We start from the raw sequence: 20,606 nt of genomic DNA, 5'->3' as shown, positions 1-20,606 counted from the left end.
GGCTCCATGCACACACCTTTCCATGCCCTCCTCCTACACGACACGCCCACCACCTAGATCCACAGATCCTGCTGCTTCCTTCTGGTCAGGAAGCCATGCAGCGCCCACACCGCGCACGCGGCCACGCCGATCGCTCCCACCGACATGAAGACGATGTCGGACGTGGTCAGGGGCGTGTTGACGAGGAGGTCGTCTGTCATCTTGTCGATTGTTGTTTTTTTCCGGCCTTTTTGGGTGGTGGTGGTAGTAGTGTGGATTGAGAAGTGAGCGTGAGAGTCGGGAATACAGCGCTCGGTAGAGATTCTAAGGCAATGGGAACGAATGGACGGGCGGAAGTCGAGAGCGGAAACGAATGTGGTCGCAAAGAGGGTGGGACGTGGGACTCGCGATGAGCTTGGGGAGAGACGGTGGGAGAAAGAGAGGGAAAGAGAGAAAGAGAGAAAGAGAGGAGAAAAGGGGCGGTCACACATTCATATATTGTTTGTGCCCTCGTCGCCCATCTGCGAGTACTGTCGCACCGGGTGACGCGCACTCTATCGACGAGGCTTGTTTACGTGCGGTGGCCGAGGGCTGCAGTTGGACGGGTGGATGGATGGACGGATGCAGGGGGACATGGATTGGTGATCGCAATCCGCTTGTGTCGCACCAGCCGGACCGGCGCTCCTCGGAGGGGAAGTGCTGCGGTGCGATTTGCGCGCTCGGAAAGTGGAGCTGAACTATGGGGCTGTGTTGAGAGACACGATGGCAACGAACAACAGAGAGAGATAGAGAGATAGAGAGGGAGAGAGAGAGAGAGAGCAAGAGAGAGCAAGAGACACCAAGAGAGCGCAACAGAGAGAGAATCCTGGAGAGTTCTCCAGACTTCGGTTTGCTCAACTCTATCGCGCTGCGTGCATGGAGATGTCGCTAACTAACGACGCCCTGTCGCGCTCGAGCATCGCCGCGTAACTTTACCCCACGCCTCTAGTTACGCGACGATCACGGATTAAAGGAGCACTCTACTCGGGCTGAGAGTAAAATGCAGTGCCCCGCTTCTCGTGATGATGCCGCGCAGTTCTGCTGAGCCGTGCAGAATGCTCGGTACAAGCGAAATTCCACCCAGTGTTTACACTTGGCCCCCATCGCGATTGTGCACAAAGACCGGGTGAACAGAAACACCTGGATGGGAGTCATGGGACAAATGCTTCTTTTGCACCTTTATGCACCTAGCGACAAGACAGCGACGGATGGAGGAAAGTGGGACTGGTGGGCGTTTAACGCATGCAGGCCGCGGGGGCGGGCACGGCGCCAGGATGTTAGGCTGATGACTTTAGGTACCGCGAACGCCGAAGACGGCGGCGGTTGGGCAATGGGCACCGGAGCGGTTCGATCGAGACGGGTTTTCAAGGTGCTCAGCTACTAGTATGATACCATTACTGAGCCTAAGAAGCGACAGTTATACCAATATCCAATCATTCAATCATTCGATCATTCAATGGCAATGCCTTTACATCCTCGAAAGTCCTGTAGCAATGCGGCGTGCGCCAGTCGACTTGTAGATTACAGTTTCATGTTAACACCCCAAACCCTAGCCCACCAGCACCACCAGCACCACCAGCACCACCAGCACCACCAAAACCCGCGGTGTAGGCGAGATATGTGCCGTAAGAACTTTCCGGCGAACATCACGCACGCACTCAATCGCCGGCCGTGTGCCACTCTTCGGCATTGGCGCTGGCACTTTGGCTCGGATATCTCGGGAGGCGCACCACCCTATAATAGGTACTCTCGGTATCAATGCCTAGGTATCAATGCCCAGGTAACTACCGTACCGTAGAGTACCGCGTCTATATCCCGACATCTATAACCCGCTCTTGGACGGACTATGGAGTCGTCACTGCTGCGTCTAAGGGCCGCGTCATCCCCGATACCTAGGTATCTTTCTTCACGTATCATGTGTACTGAGGATAAAAACTGGGGTTGCGCGGAGCTGGGATACCTGGGGTAAATACTATATATAGGTCTCTATATGGTGATGAAGTTGGAATTTGGAACACGGTCTGAACCAGCACAAATACGTTAGAGAAATAAGAGTGTTTGGAGAGCCCGGAGTGCTGTAAAGGCGACGGAATGAATCGCTCAGCCATGAACTTGAAACTCGAGTGACTTGTTGTGAGTACGTCACATGGTATCACCCGATTTTGAGCGCTCGAGGCTTGTTTTTTAGTGAAGGCCTATTGTTTTTAGTGAAGGACTATAGACGGACTGAGGGGTGCACATGTTGCCATGTTCTGTATAGGTCGTACGAGATAATGAAGAAACCAGAAAAAAAAACTTCTCGAGAAGTGAAGCAGGTACCTAGAACGTGTTCTCTCAAGAAAAGAAGGGCGTATGTAGCAAAGTGAGCAGCGAAAAGAATGCCTTTCAAATGTCTCCTGGCATGGCCATTGGCCAAGTGCAAAGCTCGTGATAATGTACCAAGACTACCTAGCATAGGTAATTCGAGGACGGTGCCGTGGATGCGCTACCTCTGCCGACTCCGTTCACCTCTGCCGACTCCATTCACCTCTGCCGACCCCATTCACCTCTGTCTGCCTCATTCACCTCTGCCGACTCCATTCACCTCTATCGGCGCCATTCCCGTCGAAATCGCACTTCACTCCCACATAACGAAACCATTGCAGATACATGTCTCGTAACAATCATTGTATTGAATTCTACCAGTACTCTACGTAAAGCAGTAAAACCAGCGCCCTCCCCCTTCCCCCCTCCCGCAGATTCTCCTCGCTGGTTGGTAGCCTCATTTACCGAACGCAACGCAACTGCACCAAAGTTCAAACCACCGTAAGCACATGAATTCAGCAAGCCGTACGCGCGCAGGTAGGTACTCGCACGCGCGATTATAAGTGCGTATAAGTATAAGAAAGCAGCAGCAGCAGCAAGAAACAAATCCAGCAAGCAAGTACCGTAAGTAAGTTCAACCGTTCAAAATTAGTCCGTTCATCCAAGTTCCAAGTTCCAAGTTCCCAGTTCCAAGCACAGGTAAAGTAAGTAAGTTCCACTACATCATCATCGCCAACACAACATCTGGGTATATCGAAGCAAACTCCCAAACACCACAACTGTCCATCATCATCTCTGTCTCTCGCCAATGAAATGAAACCAAACCAAACAAAAAAACAAAAAACAAAAAAAACAATTCCGCAAACGTCGTTACTTTACTCATCGATCCCGCCCAAGCTGTGGCTGCGGCTGCGGCTTCTACTCTTCCGTCTCCGTCTGCGTCCGTAGCCCTTGTACATATCCTCCTCGTCGTCGGAGCCGCCGGCGACGGTGGAGGGGCTGGTGAGGCGGATCTCGGGGTTCGGCGTGTCGTCGGCATAGTATCCGCTCGGCTCGGGCGTCTTGGAGGCGACGAGCACTTTTCCGACCTTCTGCGGCTTGGGCGGAGGAGCGAGCGGCTGCTCGGGTACCTGTGGCGGCGGCGGCGGCGGTGGCGGTGCGTACGGATTGGACGCTACCGGCGGGGTTTGCCGGTAGCTCTTCTCATCCGGCATGATGATGTGCTGGAGTTGGGGCGCAACTTTGACGTTCGCATTGGGGCGCTGGCTTGGGTGTTGCGGCTGCGGGTGTGGGGCGTGCTGCTGCTGAGCCGGTGGTTGTGGAGGGCGTTGGGGAGGGGGATGTTGTGGTGGGGGATGTGAAGGTCGCCGCTGCGGCGGTGGCTGCTGCTGCTGCGATTGTATTTGTGGTGGAGGTTGCTGCTGCACCTGTGGCTGCACCTGTGGCTGCTGCGTCTGCGGCTGCTGTACCTGTGGCGACTGCTGCTTTGGGTTTTTTGGGTGCCTCTGCGATTCGGTGTACCGCGGGTAATTCACAGGCACCACGCCCGCGCTAGTTCCGATGTCGCCAGCCTTCGAAGGACGGAATTTGATCTTGGTACCGTCATCGACACAGCCCCGTTCTACGGAGACCAGTTTGCCGGCACACTCCTTCACCAGTTTCGACGTCTCCCGCTGGGTGAGATAGCGCCGAGTGCCCGTGGCCACCTCCGACAATCGGTTCCACTCGTTCATGCCGAACTCGCCCACGCCCACCTCCACATTGAAGCGGTAGTAATCCTGGGTAGATACACCGCCTTGCGCCAGCTTCGGCCGCCCGCCATCATCGCCATCGACCAGCTCACGGTGCACGCGCTCGCAATCGTCGATACGACGGATCAATCTGCGCTTCGCCTCCGCAAAACCCTCGAATGCGACACCCTCCCACCAATCGCGTTTCTCTTCTCGGGTGTTGTTCGACTTCTGCCGCTTGCCCGTGCCGACAGAGACAAAGACAGCGATATCACAGTCGGGAAACTCATGGATATGTGCTTCGTCCAGAACTTGGAAGGCTGGGTTGTACATGCCGTTGCCTTCATCCAGAAAGGTGAGGTGGTCGATTGTGACGCTCTTGAACGCTGCGGCGGTGGCACAGGTAGCACGGCCAGCCTGCCATATTGTAGTGCGATAGGAGGGCATGCTCTCCGCCGGCGACGGATAGGATCGCAGCAGAACTGGCGGAGCACCCTTCCTGCTACCTTCCAGCATTGCCGTGACAAAAGTCTTGCATGCACCCTCGCGCGTATCGTACAACGGCGCATCAGGATTACCGACATTCCTTCGCGGCCGTCCAGTCCTCCCTCGCTCTTCACTCTGACCGGCGCTCTCGCTTCGCCGACGGCGCCAAGAATCGGTACGCCGGTGCACCAATGACTGCGGTGACGTGGGTTCTGCCGGCGGCGGGGAGTGCGGGACGATCTTTTCGGAATCGAAGCGTGTCGACTCGCGCACACAATGCTTGATTGCCTCTTCAAGCCGCGACGCTTTGAACAACGTCTTGCCATAGGGCATTCCCAGGATGGTCTTGTCGGTGATGAAGACGAAGCGCGTTAAAGAGACGTAGTAAGACTTGCAGGACTCAACGTCCATGCGCATGCGCCCGAGCATCAGCGCGATCAAACCACCAGTTCCTGATCATGTTAGCCTGTCGCGCTTGGCGGGGGCGAACGGGGCTTGACTAAAAGTCTTGGAATGGGTAGATGTACCATTTCCGCCGATGAGATCAAAATAGTCACATGGACGCGGCAGGTCTTGTGGTGACCTTGGCGCGCGGCCGCCGTTCTCTTGCACATACACCTGGTGCATCAACTCGCCCAAGATGACGAGCGTTGAGTACCCTCTGATGCCTCCGCCATCGAGCGAGAGGACGCGCACCTTGCGCCGCTTCGGTTGCTGCGAGTCGACCGAGATGAACGATCCCGCCGAGCTTAACGAAGCTTCGAGTTCGGCCGGCGCAGTCTGGGTCTCTTTCACGGAGTCATATTCCTTCGGCGGTAGCGGTGGAGGGTGCGAAGGACGGAAGTGCGGGTTGCGCACATATGTGCCGGTCGAAGGATTATAGTCGTAGCCTTCCATGCGGTTATGTTTGATTTGCGGACGGCCGTGGTAAGCGGAGGAAGCCTGAAGTTGTAAATATGCGGTGGCTGGTGTGTAGTTGGGGTGTCGCGACCGGGGCCGGAGGGCTTTTTGCAGGTTAAGTAGTGGTCTGGGGAAAAGGCGGCGATCTTTGTAGGGCACTGCAGGACCGAGTTGTTGTGAATGGGGACTACCGCGTATATATGCAGGCTGGGGGGGAGAGAGATGGAGGCGACTGGGAGGCGACTGGGAGGTAGCAATGACGATTAGCCCATCCCCTCGCGCCGCGGCGCCAAGATTTCGAGTGATGTTAAGTGAATGAACAGTCAGCGTCTAATCATTGGATGTGGGTGGGACACTCTGCCAATAGAAACCAGGGCCTGCCGGTCAAGAATGGGCGAAATGAAAGAATAGGCGAAACGAAAAGAGGGCGACAACCTCGAGGACTTCGTTGCTGGCAGTTGGAGACAGCACATGGGGTGTTTAATGGCGCACCTGCGTTCATGAGGCGAAGGTTGGACTTCTTGACTATTGATGCCACGAGCGTTGACTAATACCGAAGGCTGTAGGTACATATTCGAGCCATGTGGCCCACTTTGCATTAACGTTCATGAGGCTGGCTCAGCAGGCTCACCCTAGCCTGTCATGTTTTGTTAAAGCGCCTATCAGTGGCTACTTGGCTGTGCGTGAATCGGGAATCTCGTAAATCGAGTCCTTAGATCAAGGTCGGAGTAGAGTACCTTCTGTGAGCGCAGTGTGCACCGAGCTTCCCCAACCGTCCACCACCGCCAATGATGACGCATTGATGTCCAGGGCGGCGACAAATGCTTGACTTAAACTGAACCTTCAGATGCTGTTCGGGTTCGGATAGCGGAAGCGGAAGCATGGCTCGATGTTCTTCTCGTTCTCGTTCTCGGAGGAGAACACAGCCTCGACACTTGGGTTGAAGAATACCGTTCCTGTGGTGGACGCAAGCGTGGTACCTACGGCTGCATACTTAGTGCCACCAATTATACGCCTTCCCGGCTACTACTTGCTGGCGAGGCGGACCTTGTCTACGCACTCCGGGAGCTCAAGCAATAGTCGTTGATATGCGGTTCCGAATGGCAAGGATGGAAGAGAGCGTGGCGGTGCACGTCGATCCCTTTCAACCACGTCCCGGCTACAAGTATCAACCAATAGCTTTCCCGGGAGGACCATGGAGCCACCAAGTTCAGCCGGCGCCGCACCTCGGTATAAACGTTCACGGTAATTATGAGAGAGGGAACAACCTTCTAGGTCCGTCTAGAAGATAAAATCCCCTACTGCGCACCGTTATGGCGAATGGTCGATGGGAGGATCCTCAGACTGACTCGCCGGACGCCGGGCCACGAGTGATCCTGAGTGATTATCAGCACACCAAATAGGGATCGGCCGGTTCGCTCATCGGTAAGCTTCCTTACGTTGCAGTACATTTCGGTAAAATTCTAAAGCAAAATACAAGCGAATACACGGCTAGCTATGGATGTTGCCGCTGTTTTAAACCTTCTTCCAACCTCATTATGCTCTCTCTTCCGTGCCAATTAGAATACATAGTCAAACCAAATAGGATCCTCTTCGTTCACTTACTCCTCAACTTTCAGCAGCATTTCTGGAGAAAGATAATGCCAGCCAATCGGTCTCGAACGAGTGTGACTGCGGTCTAAACTTCTGATGTTGAAATGGATGTAAGACATGAGGGGCTCAGAAATGCCGCTGACGAGGTATGGAACATCGTCTGGACGGACCTAAAGGCCTGCATTGGGAATATAATCGCCAACGTCTTCCGGAATATCAGCGTTGCAATCGTTTACATGGAGTTGAAACGTTTCCTTATCCTCCGCGATGGGCCTCAACAGTCCAGCTTGAGTCTCTCATCTAGTGATGACAGACAAGATGAATGCCTTCCTAGTGCCATAAACCTCCTCCTGATAGCCCCGTAGTATGGCGTACTGCTTCTTTGCCTTACAGAAGGTTCGTGCGATACGTACATAGTACTTCACCAGAAGCTTTGAAAAGGGTTCTGACTCCAAAAGATCCTCGAGGGCAGTTTCCGACCTCCGACCACGAGAAAAACGCGGAACACAAGATATGCCATTCAGTGGACCACTTAATTGCATCATACCGTAACTTACCGGTCATGTATGTCACTATACTATGAAGTCCGACCACTAACATCGAATCCACCTGTGTTATGGCGGGCCGTTGGATATAGAGACGAGGAAAGAAAATACATTCGAAATATGGGCTATATTCTCGGGTCATCCTGGTAAGGTATCAAGCACATATGGTTATGTACCTCACAAAGTATCACTGGGCCGGTCTCATGATACGACTTCTCACGGTCGCAGGCAATTAAACAAAAAAACCTGGCGAGACCGACTTGGCCGCCACCACGAAAAGCGGCCCGACCGACTGCCATGATCCGGCCATTATCCCAAACGGCGTACAGGGCTGTTCTACGAGAAGCTTCTCGTGCACTCCGTCGAGAAATATCAAGCACGATGGAAAGAGAAAAGTGGCCATAATTGCCTAATCGGTGTGAAATTTGGGTTTTGCGGACCCTTGTGGCCGACTCACCCCACAAGTGCTGCTTGCTACCCATTTTGCCTATGATGCACAAGCACGCAGTCTGCATTCTCGCTTCTACCACCCCTTATTTGAGTGGTAGCGCAACAATCGAGCCATCACTCTGACTCTCGCTCTCCGCCCACCACTTTGCTTTCTTTTCCTGCTCGAGCAGCTTCCAAGATTCCAAGACTTCGTCCAAGTCTCCCACTTGCCCCAACGGCTTGTCCGAAATCGCACCACGCCCCCCCAAACGCCAACTAGCAAACTAAAATGGCAACAGTCCAGAACTTTGAGGCTCAGGACGAATACACCCACTTCACTGGTAAGTCGCGAACGTGGTCTTCCCCTCCCTCTAAACTAAACCCCCACCCCGCTTCGATTTCGACTCTTGACACTTATTTCGGTAGCTTGTGATGCCTGCCGTAGGCGCAAAGTATGTTCTCGATCCCACTTACAATAGTCTCCTGGCATTCCCCGCGTTAACCTTGCTCGCGTCAGTAGAAGAAATGCGACGGCCGGATTGCCGGTTGTCAGCACTGCGCAGCCAAAGGCCTGCCCTGTGTCTACACGCCGAAGCGGAGCAAGACCACCACCGCCGCCCCGCGCCGAACAACCGAGATCCTCACGCACCGTACCGAAGACCTTGACGAGCGTCTATGTCGCATCGAAGCTGCCGTCTACAAGAACCTGAAACTCGGCGGTCTGGCGCAAGAGAGCCTCATTCGCCACCGACGCAACGAGAGCAGCAGTGCAAGCGGCGACAGTGATGGCGATGGCGACAGCGAGAACAAGTCCGAGCTATTGGACGCCCGGATCCTCCCCGCACCGATGGCCGCGTCGGGCCTTCAGGAAGAAGCACTATCTCCGACACCCCGAGCGGCTGCAGTGTCACCAGAATCCTCGGCATCGTCGCCCAGATTTGAGGGCAGAGTCGGAATGGTCACGCTTCCCATAAGCAATGTTTACATCGGCGCGTCGAGCCCGTTCTCGTTTATTTCCAAATCGGGCATGAACTGGATCGACGCGAAGCTTGGAAATACATCTTTCTCAGCACTCTTGGAGCGGGCTCAGGCTGCCTGCTTATCTTATAGCGGCCCGGAGGGGTGTTCATTCGGGCTGGGTATTCCGTTAACGACGGCGTTGCAGAGGAGCTCCGGCTTCGTGGAGACGCCCGAGCTGCGAGCCATGTATATCCATGGTTTGTCGCACCCGCGCCCAATAAATTTGTATGGTTGACAAACGAGAGTAGAGTACTTTACGCATGTCAATTCCGTCACTCCATTATTTTCCGAGCACCTCTTCACCAATCCAACACCTGCGCACCTCCGCAATCACCGCACATGGTCCGCTAGTAATACAATCGTCCTTGCCTTGGGCGCGCAACATCTCGCGAAAACATTACCGTCGAGATCTATCCATTATGATGCCGCATTCCACTACTACAACCTCACCTCCCGTTCACTACCCGAATTTCTCTTTTCCAACATACCATCCATCCCTACGGTACAAGCTCTGGTGGGGATGGCGCTATACCTGCAAGAAGGCGACGACTCCAAGCCTATGTTCGCGGTACTCGGCATCGCGGCATCAATCGCGGCACAATTGGGTCTCCACCGGGATCCTCGTCGTCTCCGCATCACCGACGAGTTGACGTGCGAAGAGCGTGTCAACGCGTGGTGGGTTCTTTTCTGCATGGATAAAGAGCTATCATTGCGCTCGGGCCAGATGAGCAGCATCGCCGAGCGCGATGTCGACGTACCACTACCTCCGCCAAGTACCCGGTTCGGTCAACGCGTTGAGCTGACTTGGGTCATGGCCCGCGTTCTCCGCCTGCTATATGCGGCTGCGCCGGCGCCACCACCCGTCGTCGAGGCGCTGCAGCTGGAGCTCGATCAGTGGCTGCAGCGCTCCGATGACGTCAGGCTTCCATTGAGACAAGTACTGGAAGGGGTGGCAGCAGAGGGCGGGAGCTGGGAGGCCATGGCGTGCCTGGTCCGCGTACGCTGGAACTACTTTTGCGCGCTGATGTCGGTGTGCCGACTACCGTCCAGCAGCGACACCGATGCCGATGTCGGCATCGGAAGCGAATCGGATGACGATGGGTTGAAGCTGAAGCAATGGGCGCGATGCGAGGCGGCCGCGATGAGGGATATGCTCGGGAGCCCGGACTTCGGGCCAGCGAGATTGCCGAATCGTGTTGGCCTGCTGATTCTCACCGGGGCTACGTGGGTGCTGTTCTCCGGCCTGGTGTGCAAGCCTACGGAGGGCGAGCGCGATAGGGATAATGGCGAGCGCGAAGGCGACGACGACGAGGGCGACGTCGAATTGCTAAGGAGTATCAGTAGATGTGTACAGGAGGTGGAGTGGGCGCCGGAGCAGTGTCCGCAGATGCGCGTGTTGTTTTCGGTGCTGGTCAGTGGCATGGTCGAGTTGGTCGATGGGTTTTTTTCGAGGGGGAGGGGGTAGAATTTGTATTTTGCGTGCGTGCATTCGTTCTCGGATCGACCGGTGGGCTGGTGGGCTGGTGGGGGGGCACATATATATGGAATTGAATACTGCTGCCGTATATAGTCTGTTACGTTACTGCTTGGCCCTTTAGCGATTGTCTATTGCCTCTGGTCCTTCCATCGATGGTCGCGAGATGATGTCCATGTCCGGTCATGAAGTGGTATACACCTACCTAGTATACTGCAAATACACTACCTAAGTCTTTTTGCAGAACCTACAGCACTTTCTGCTCAGATTGTACTAAACACAGTAAACAAGGTATAGTTGGTAACATCACACCAATAGGTACATCCATACGGTTACCAGAGTCTGACAAGTACCTTGTTTACACGCCCAAGCTCTCCATCCACCCCCAAGTCCTCTCCCCAAACCACAGCACCAACACATCCCCACCTGTCTTTCAAACAGTTCACAGACCGTTGATCCACCAGTTCTCGCAGCAGTTCTCGCAGCCATCAACTACAGACCTGCACAGGACATCACTCACGCACCGAGTGCTACTCCGTGCCGGAACCAGGAACCCAGATCAAGTAACGAGTTTGAAGTTTGAAGTTTCCGGCCAAGGCGATGCGCCACCCACCGGGCCTGGGTGGTGACGGTTTTGGTTTTGGTTTTGGTTTTGGCGTGACGGTGGGAGCACTACTCTATGTAGACTACATAATTCGGTATGCATACGGTTCCAATCCAGGCACCCGGCCACCGGTGCCCTTCGGATACCATTCCTGAGCTCGGTGCTACGCTGGGGTGGAGCGAATACCATACTTTATTCGCCATAGTTAGAAAACTGTCTTCGGTGTGGTTAGCACACTGTCTTCGCCGCGGATAACACACTGTTGTGGCCGAGTGCTGGATGAACTACCTGCAAGGGGAGGGGTAAATGTCTGCAAGAGGAGGGGAAACTGTTAGCGAGAGGAGGAAGTGATGGAGGAGCTATTAACGAGAGGAGGAACTGTCAGCGAGGGGAGGAGCTATTAGTGTATATCACTCGGTGGTACCTATCACGTGACACGCCCTACGCTGCCGACTGTGGAGGCGAAAATGCCCCGCAATGGAAGAGCCAGCACTGGCAGCGGATACTCTGGAAGCGGGTTGGGGAAGAAACGGTTCGGAGAAGGACCGCTTCACGATCCGCGATCTCTTCGCTGGCAAGCGCTGCAGCGTGTCTATCCGTGGCCCAGAATCGCGTGTCACCCAGGTCCCAGATCCTACTCGACGCCGGCGTGAAGATCACAGCTTCGTCGGTAACTATGTACTAAGTAACGCCGGTGGTTTCTCGGCCGTGACTTCGCTCGCCGCATGCATATCCGGGACTGTGTGGGTATAGGATGTAGGTAGGCATCTCTCGAGTCTCGGCCTCTCGGGCCAACTGCTATGTCTATAGTAGGACGGCGAGACACCACGGTGAAGATATCAAGGATATGCGAATGGAGCCCTCACAATATGCATATGTCCACCATGTCTACTGTGTCTACTACTATATACCTGTGAGATGCGGTGTGGTGGGTGCATCATCGGCGTTACTATAGATACCTAGAAAAAGTACCCAAGTACCCAAGTTTCGTGTGCGTGCATGCGTGCGTGCATCGTCACGGGGAAGCAGTAAAGCAGTGCACGAGCCGCACCCTCCCCCCTTCTCCCTCCCCCCTCCCCTCCCCCTACCCGACCCCTGCTCAACCTACTCTAGAGCCTACCGTACAATAATCAACGCCGTCCCCCGGGTGGGCACTTAGGGACATCGAATCGAGTGACCGCGTGTGTATGGTACACATACACAGCACGACACCGTCTCCGTCTCTGTTCCCGCCAGATACCGGTAATGTGTTGAAAATCTAGATCTACACACCTACATACTCCCGAGATGGTCCGAACCAGTGCGCTTTTCTGTGCGCCAGCTATAGTAGAGTAGAGTAGAGGAGAGTACCGGATGCCTTCGGGCAACGTCCGTGAGAATTTCAGGCCAGTCAGACGAAGCGACCGGCCAGCCAGCCAGCCAGCGGTCTGGACTCTAGACTCTAGCACAGTTAGTCGAAGATCTCGCTTTGTGGGCTGGACGCCGGTGCCGGTCCAAGATGCAAGTCCCCCCACCCTTTCGCTCTCTCTTTCCTTCGGCGATTACCGTAGACACTGTTCGGTGAAATCTCGGCGGGGTGGATTGGACACGGTGAGATCTCGGCTGTTGTCTGGCCCCAAAAAGAAAAGAAGAAGAAAAAAAAAACTCTCGATCACGACGTATCATGTCACGTATGTATGTAGAGTAGATTCTCCTCTTGAGCTCCCCCTGGCCAGATCCAGGTGGACGGCGGAATGGCTGTGCTGTGCATGCGATGCGGAACCGTGCATGTACGTACATTATACATATGTGCAAAAAAAAATCAGAGAAATGGTCATTCGGGGGTTCTTGAGGAAATTCTCGGGACGAACGAACGGACGGAGGGGCGCCGGGTGGGATGGACATGGTTGGCTGGTGACACACGCGGCTGGCGGTCTATGTAGGTACGGGGCGTAGTTATGTATGGCAGTATGCATGTAGGCATCATATGTACCTACGTACCAATGTATCACAGAAGAGTTTTTCTCCACACGGCCATGGGATATTGTTCTGCATGGTTGGTGGCTCGGCTGGCCTTGCTGTCGATGCTGATGGGCACGGAAAGTGTGAGGAAATGCAATATAGTACTGTCTGCCTGTTGGCCTCGGGCAACCTATGGCTTCGGGACGGGCCTCTGGGGTCCCTCGGTCTGAGACACAGACACGCATTGGTCATCGAGTTCTTTGTTATTTTACTCGCGAGTCGTATGTATCCAATTGGGCCGTTTCCCGAGGTTTCGTCCAGACGTTCAGTAACAGTTCGATCCTGTGGGGGGAGGCTGCGTGAGTGGGGGGGCATGCAACTGTCATGGGACGTACTCTGCATAGAAAGTCCGGCTGTCCGACAGGTTCCCGCATGGTTTGTATTTCCGATCCGACAAGCAGTCTGTGTCTGTGTGTGTGGTGTGGTAGGGGACGAATCGGCAGGAGAGAGAGCGACTTTGAATCGGCAGAGCACCACTACTGCCGGTATGTATGGCAAGAGATCAGGCGGCGGTTGCTCCGGTGAAAATGACTGCTGCTGCAGGATGCAGCATGACCGTGTTGGTGTTGTTGTTGTGCGCAATATGGCAAGAATTTTGCTTTGTTTTGTTTTTGCGGTCCGTCCCCCCACTAGTTCCTGCATACTTCCTCCCACTTGTCCTCATTGTGCCTTCGTAACTTTGGGGGACGGGGGCGGGGGGAGATGATGATGTGGGGGAGGAGGCGTCGGTGACGTGATGAAACACCATATTGATACGGTACCAACCGGCGATCTACGCACGTACGGTGGTGCGAAGAAGTGGGACTCGGAGTTCAGAGGATGTACGTAGGTAGTCGTTCCTGTGAGGCTGCGCCGAGTGGATAGTTGTCGGTGACCCAGTGGTCAGTGTAAGTGCTCGACCGGAGGCGCGCTGCACAATCTATGCGGCACCCGCGGGTTCCTGTCAGTGAGTGTAATACCGTTGTGGCGGAGCGATAGAGGAGCTATCGGTGAGAGGAGGAAGTGAAGAAGGAGCTGTTGGCGAGAGGAGGAAGCGAAGGAGGAGCTGTTGGCGAGAGGAGGAAGTGAAGAAGGAGCTGTTGGCGAGAGGAGGAAGTGAAGAAGGAGCTGTTGGCGAGAGGAGGAAGTGAAGAAGGAGCTGTTGGCGAGAGGAGGAAGTGAAGAAGGAGCTGTTGGCGAGAGGAGGAAGTGAAGAAGGAGCTGTTGGCGAGAGGAGGAAGTGAAGAAGGAGCTGTCGGCGGGAGGAGGAAGTGGTGGAGGAGCTGTCGGCGGGAGGAGAAGATGAAGGAGGACTCCGGTCTGCGGGAGAAAACCAATGTGGTTAGTAGTGGGCACCAACGTTGGTGGGAATCAGCGTTGGCGGCCATTGCAGGGTCGTCTTCTTCTTCGTCTTCTTCTTCTTCGTCTTCGTCTTCTTCTTCTTCTTTCTCGATCATCATCTACAGAATACCAGTAGACGATCAACTTCTATCTCCTCTCTCTCTCCTTGTGCGTTCTCCTTCTCTCGGCCTGTTTCCCGGCCTGGAGAGGCATTAGCGAAAGAGCCCTCGCAAACCCGTATAGGTAGCGAGCGAACGAGTGCCTTTTCTCGGACCTAGTGCGCACCTGGCGGCCCACCCGGAGGATTTCTGCCCCCCCTCCCCCATTATGATCGCCAGATAGAAGCTACTAATACGTACATATCTAGTGTGGTTAGAATTCAACTATATACCCCGGCCTTGGAGTTGAAATCCTTTGTGACGGTATGTACAGGGCTGGTCATGTGTGTGAGGGTAATGGGGGGGGGGAGTGGAGAGCTTTCGATACTAGTTCTAACTTCTGACCGTTCACTCATGATTAGTTTTTGTACGGTCACATCGACCTCGAGCTTCGGCTGCGCCATTCCATTCGATTGCACACGACAGCGTTGTATCACGATGCCGATTGGTACACAAGTCCAGAGTCCAGACGCTACCTCCTGACCGTGTGGTGCTCACTGCTCACATGCCATTCGCTCGATCCGTCCCTTCAATCTATGTACCGTATCTCCCTCGGGCTTGTTACGAAACTCAGGAGTGCCCCGATGGCACCCGATAGTGCCTTGCGGGCAATAGGCCCACGATCTGAACGTGATCACACCGTGCCATCGAGCATGTGCTTTGTGCTTGCTTGCGGCCAGCACCGTGTCGAAAAGACGAGATGAATCATGGCTCACGTCCTAATTCGGGTTATCGGGACGAACTACCTAGTGGCGTCTCGGAATGCTGGTATGCTCAACCGCTGCCATCCTGAATTTCACATTCGTTAGTATTTGCTGGAGGTTCGGCGTCGGCTCGGGAGGTTTTCCTTGGTCGACCAGTACATCTAAGTTGGTACTTAGCTACCGCAAGCCTTGGGGACTTGCAAGATCAGAACAGAGCAGATCAGAGCAGATCGGATCAGAACTATAGTAGAGTCGACGCCGATGACGGGTATGAGCACTGAGCACTGAGCAGCGGTACACGGTACATAGCACTGAAATCTAACTAACGCGTGAAACAGGGCATCATACATATCCCGATAGATACCGGTAGCTGTGCGCCCCTTGGCTGTGCAGAAGAAAATAAATATCTCATGCTGTCAGCGCAAGAGCTTTGCTTTTCCGAGCCCTCGCACTCGTCAACAATATCCGGTACGGTACTTATTCGACGACCAGTCCTGAACGGTACCGGTATTTCCAACCAGGGAACGATCTATTCTGGAAACCCTCCCCCCTTCCCGTACGGTGAAACCGAGGGGACACGCCTAAAGCGGATATACACTACATCCTGCGTCTATCGTCTCCTCGGCGTTTTCCATGTGCCAACAACAACAAGGCTCTACCCAGAACGCCCCCAGGATTATCCGCTGCTATTTGCGGAAACGCCAATGCGTGCTCTCACCGCTGGACGGACGGAAGCAAGCAACTGTGAACATACATATGATGCCGCATCCTCCCGTCGTGAAGGCTGACCGACAGACTCCCTAGGTACTCTGCCGTGCGGATGCATGGTATGTACCTTACTCTACCAACTACTACTACTAGGTAGTACCGAGTAACTGATCGCCGTTAGTAAGAGTGTCGGACGTGCTTCTAGAATAGTAGAGTACTCTAATCTACCTTGACCACTCTGAACGCCCTGTAAGTGGTACGGTACAGTTTTGGGGGCCGGCCGAAACGCGATGTTTATTGGCCCCCCAGGGCCCCCACCTTGCCGTGCGTGCGTGAGCCATAAACCGCACGACAGGAAGAACAGCAGACCGGGGCGAGGGAGGGGACGGGGATGAGGGATGGGGGGTGAAGGAGGAGGTGAAGGAGGGGGAGAAGACTTCTACTAGGAACACATGCAAGACAAGGTACCCAACGTTCCTGCATTGAGGAACCCTCCCCCCCGCCAGCGAAGGAATACAATGTTCCAGAAACATGCACGGCGATGTAAGAGGAAGAAGAAGACATATAGTGGGGGTGAGGGGGGGTGAGGGAGGCATTCCTATTCTTCATCTTTTATGTACGGCTAAAGGATGGTCACTCGCAGACCGCATACATACCGCAGTTTTCCGTCACGGCCAAGGTTGAAGTGTGGCAGGGGAGGTGCGGCGGGGGGGTTGGTCGGATGGTTGGATGGTTGGATGGTTGGATGGTTGGATGGTTGGATGGTTGGACAGTTGGAGTTGCGAACCGGAGCCGCCCGACGGTTCACAAGAACCGGAACGGTACTCTACATACAATTAGGTATGTAGATGCTCTCTTAGATATAGACAGGATGGAATAGAGTACAGAGTAACCACAGCCCTGGACGATGCCAGGCAATCTAGAGATGTATGTAGCCTGGCACGTCGGATTTTTTTGGTTTGTTTTGCTGTCCGGGGATGGGGTAACGACCTACTACTATATACCTAGCCTAATGCTCCCCGAAGGCGGGGGTTTCACCACTGCAGATCTCTTAGTTGGGGGGGTACATAGAGTATGTACGGCGAGTGGGAGAAGGTGCAAACAACGTCAACATACATACCTGGGCGGATACGGGATATTGGATATGGGATATGGGGGGAGGGGGAGTTATTTCGGAGTGCTGGATGGGAAAGCCGGCTTCGAGAGATGGTGGTGGTGGTGGTGGTTGTGGCGGTGACCGTGGTGACCGTGGTGATAGAAACCGGTGAAGGCCGCCAGGAGTAAGCACTTGGCTGGAGAAGCCGGTAACTGCATAACTTGGGACTACAGGCGTGTATGTACCGTATGCACACATGTATGTGCTACCAGTAGTAGTAGGCACTTTGGCATATTGAAGGCTCGTGGGGTGCCAAAGGAGGATGAGGTGCATGACCATTCTTGAGATATGCAATATGCAATATGCAACCTGTCCTGTGGGAGAGTGACCCGAAGCACACTGCACACTGCCCAAGAGCATGAGGGCGGCAATCATCGTTCGTATCGAGACCTCCACTCCAATCGGTAATTCCGAGTGCGGGGACTCCGCCGAAGTCTGGGAGTCCTGATAGAGGGGTTAGGGGGTGATCCAACGGACATCGCCGTGCTCGGCTCCCACCTTCGTAAGCAAGAGTCTCCCATCCCATCCGTCCCGGCCATCCCGTCCATCCCGTCGTACAAAGCAGACACTGCTCACCGGCGATTCCCCATATTTCCGTAGTTCCGTAGGTAGTTCCGTAGTTCCGTTGAAACGTCACACAGCTCTACCGGAACCGTACCGTATCACCCATCCCGTGACCTCGTATCATTATCTACATGCGTACCTACTAGCCGTGACTCGTACTAGTATGTAGTGCACTGAACAGCTGAACACCGAACACCGTACACTTACACCCACAGCCCCGACCGCCCACGCCCACGTTCCCCCTCTCCCGGCGCCCGCTCTGGACCTTCAACGTATGCGTATGCGTAGGTCCCGACATCCTACATATAGTCAAGTGACAGTCGTCCCGCGAGCCTTGTGTCTACATACTGTCTACATACATACGACGACCGTGCTGCGCCAAACCAGTTGCATATGTACCTATAGTACATACCGGTTGCATACCGATACCGGTACGGTGTACCGATACCACACGACGCCTGGTACACGACCACTGGCGCACGACCACTGGCGCACAACCTCACTAAGCAATTCCGAAAGAAAAAAAATCCCTCGCCAATACGGCTCTAATCAGTTCAGTGGATGGAGCAGTGCGTGGAGGAGCTTGGAGGAGCTTGGAGGAGCCTGGAGGAAGGCCGATGATGGACCTGCAGCATGGTAGAGTACTATATGCTGATAGGTATTGCTGCTATTGTTGTCGCTGCTGCTGCTGCTATGATATGGTATGTAGTATGTACTACCGTACTACTATTATGTACTACCACTACTAACTATTATGTACTACTATGCAGTACCTATGATACTGCTATATACTACTACTATGTACTCCGGATTCCAGAAGGAGAAAGCATTTTCAGCCCCAAGGGCCCGGCGCCCGCTGCTACGGTACATATCATACGATACTTGGACTCTGGAGGTGTAGAGTAGGTAAGTAGGAGGTAGGTACTTAGGTAAGTACATAGGTAAGCAGCTCCGAGTCGACGGGAAAGCTTTCAGGACGGAATGATGGCAATGATGATGATGATGCTGCTGATGGTGATGACAGATGATGATGGTGATGATGATGATGATGGTGATGATGATGATGGTGATGATGATGATGATGATTCCCGGCACTGTTATCTAGAGTAGATATCACAAGCTTTCTCCGTACTAACCAGTAGCTTGCAGCGGCCCGGGAGAAAGATGAGCGGAAAAAGCACACAGCAAAGCAAAGCAAAGCAAAGCAAATCTAAGCAACGCAAATCTGAGCAAAGCGATTCGAAGCAAAGCAAATCTAAGCATATCAAAGCAAAGCAAAGAAAAGAAAAGAAAAGAAAAGAAAAAGTAAACGAAAAACGAGAAAAGAAAAGAAAAGAAAAAGTAAACGAAAAACGAGAAAAGAAAAGAAAAAAAAGAAAAGCAAAAGGTGAGGGCTTACACGGATTCCTTTTCGTTGGGGGTGGGGGAGAGGAGGAGGAGGAGGGAGGGAGGGAGGGAGGCGTATGTGGTCCGGATAGCAGAGATGTACTCGTACTCTACTATAGGTACGGTAGTAACCACGAAGAAAGCCCATAGCGAGGACCGGTGACTTCAAACTGGTATGTACTGGTACATCAGTAACCATGTCCACCCTGGTCCCGCCACGTACGGTAAGTCGTAAGCTTAAAGCTATGGCCGGTGGTGGTGGTGGCGATGGTGGTGGCGGCGTGCAAGAAAGAAAGCGAAAAAAAGAAGAGAAAAAAAGGAAGAAAAAAGAAAAAGAAAAAAAAGTGAGATAATATCGGCTCTTCACAGCTGGCTGTCTGGCACGTTCCGTCTGAGGTTTATGTGTGTCTCAGCACAGCATTGCGGTCCGTAACTCCTAGAAGTACTCCTCATGTACGGTAGTTGGATGATGGCGGTCCTATGTAGCATCGAGCAACCTGTCAACCGCAACAACCATCCGATCACTCGCCGCCGCCCCCATGAGTGCCCTGCGAGATACCTACCATAGTTAGCTGAGCGTCTTCTACCGGCATAACCATCCTGTACACAACCACATTCATACATACATCGAGTGCTTTAGCTATGTGGGTAAGTACATAGAACTTACCTACATACCCACATACATGCCCTTCGCTAACTGCTCAAGACCCCAGCTTCAATCTCGGCGTCTACCGTCATGATGCATTTCCTGCAAGCCCCCCCCTCGCATGCAGCTTATGTAGAGTAGGTCTGTATGCATGCGGGTGTGTCCGGGGGCGTCTTCCTTTACTCTTCTAGAAGGTTGGCCACTTGCATTGCATACGGTGTGTGGAGTATTCGTCGGGCGTCGGTGCGGTGGCAAACGCGACGCTCACATAGGTACTCTACCGCAAGTGCAGGTGAGATGGGACGGGATGGGTCCGGCGGCATAACTATCAGTCGACTTGTTCCACAAACAATCGCTTCCAGAGGTCTCAGGCGAGAGAGGTCGTAGTATGATAAGGCGGTATGCAACGACAAATCTATTCTCTCTGTCTCAGGCGAGAGAGTCGGTGCAGTTGAGTGCCTGTCCGTGTTCATGAGTAAATGGTTACCAAGTTCTTAGGTATGCGGCGTAGGAGGTGTGTACTTACCTTCATAAGCTCTACACTCCAAGTAAGCAAGTACGTACTCAAGTTCTAGATAACATTTCCGCAGCGAGAGCGCGGAAGTAGCCGCTTCCGCACTTCTCCGCAAAGCTCGGGATTCGCTGGTGGAGGGAGACGAGCCCTTCCCTCCACCTTTCCCCGCCCTCCCCCGCCATGAAGCTCCCGGATGATGCTCGTGTCGCCTTGGCCGGGCGTGGGCGCATCGATGGCTGTTGTGGAATTCGATTTCTCGGATTTTCTGCAGCTCTGTATCTGTAACGTCGAATTGATTGTATGACCACCTTCCCCGCGTTTTCAAAGTAACTAAGAAGTCTGTAAG

The 20,606-nt window shown here is 53.8% G+C and overlaps 3 protein-coding genes across 3 annotated transcripts; 2 read left to right on the top strand and 1 right to left on the bottom strand.

The window, feature by feature from the left end:
- Positions 1-3,197: 3,197 nt before the first annotated feature.
- Positions 3,198-5,435, bottom strand: BZA05DRAFT_330901 (acyl transferase/acyl hydrolase/lysophospholipase; the record flags this gene model as incomplete). The annotated part of the gene is made up of 3 exons (XM_051480559.1): positions 3,198-3,827; positions 3,948-4,990; positions 5,066-5,435. The coding sequence occupies 3 exons, from the start codon at positions 5,433-5,435 to the stop codon at positions 3,198-3,200; spliced, it is 2,043 nt and encodes a 680-aa protein (XP_051343533.1).
- A 2,672-nt stretch (positions 5,436-8,107) lies between these two features.
- Positions 8,108-10,587, top strand: BZA05DRAFT_384804 (fungal-specific transcription factor domain-containing protein). The gene is made up of 4 exons (XM_051482353.1): positions 8,108-8,346; positions 8,432-8,457; positions 8,526-9,222; positions 9,274-10,587. Exons 1-4 carry the CDS (start codon positions 8,295-8,297, stop codon positions 10,488-10,490), a joined length of 1,992 nt encoding a protein of 663 aa, XP_051343532.1. The 5' UTR covers positions 8,108-8,294; the 3' UTR covers positions 10,491-10,587.
- Positions 10,588-16,885: 6,298 nt separating this feature from the next.
- BZA05DRAFT_384795 (uncharacterized protein) lies at positions 16,886-17,292 on the top strand. Its single transcript, XM_051482352.1, has one exon. It carries the CDS (start codon positions 16,902-16,904, stop codon positions 17,229-17,231), a length of 330 nt encoding a protein of 109 aa, XP_051343531.1. The 5' UTR covers positions 16,886-16,901; the 3' UTR covers positions 17,232-17,292.
- The last annotated feature ends 3,314 nt before the right edge of the window (positions 17,293-20,606 follow it).

Source organism: Tricharina praecox, assembly GCF_024521635.1.
Source record: "Tricharina praecox strain CBS 144465 chromosome Unknown BZA05scaffold_2, whole genome shotgun sequence".
NCBI lineage: Eukaryota > Fungi > Ascomycota > Pezizomycetes > Pezizales > Pyronemataceae > Tricharina > Tricharina praecox.
The sequence above is the reverse complement of the archived record's forward strand: the minus strand, read 5'-3'. Positions and strand labels throughout refer to the sequence as shown.

Coding starts and splice junctions, on each gene's coding strand:
- BZA05DRAFT_384804 (XM_051482353.1), top strand. CDS start 8,295: ATGGCAACAGTCCAGAACTTTGAGGCTCAGGACGAATACACCCACTTC. Junction 8,347..8,431: donor CGAATACACCCACTTCACTG/GTAAGTCGCGAA, acceptor TTATTTCGGTAG/CTTGTGATGCCTGCCGTAGG. Junction 9,223..9,273: donor GCGAGCCATGTATATCCATG/GTTTGTCGCACC, acceptor AAACGAGAGTAG/AGTACTTTACGCATGTCAAT.
- BZA05DRAFT_384795 (XM_051482352.1), top strand. CDS start 16,902: ATGCCAGGCAATCTAGAGATGTATGTAGCCTGGCACGTCGGATTTTTT.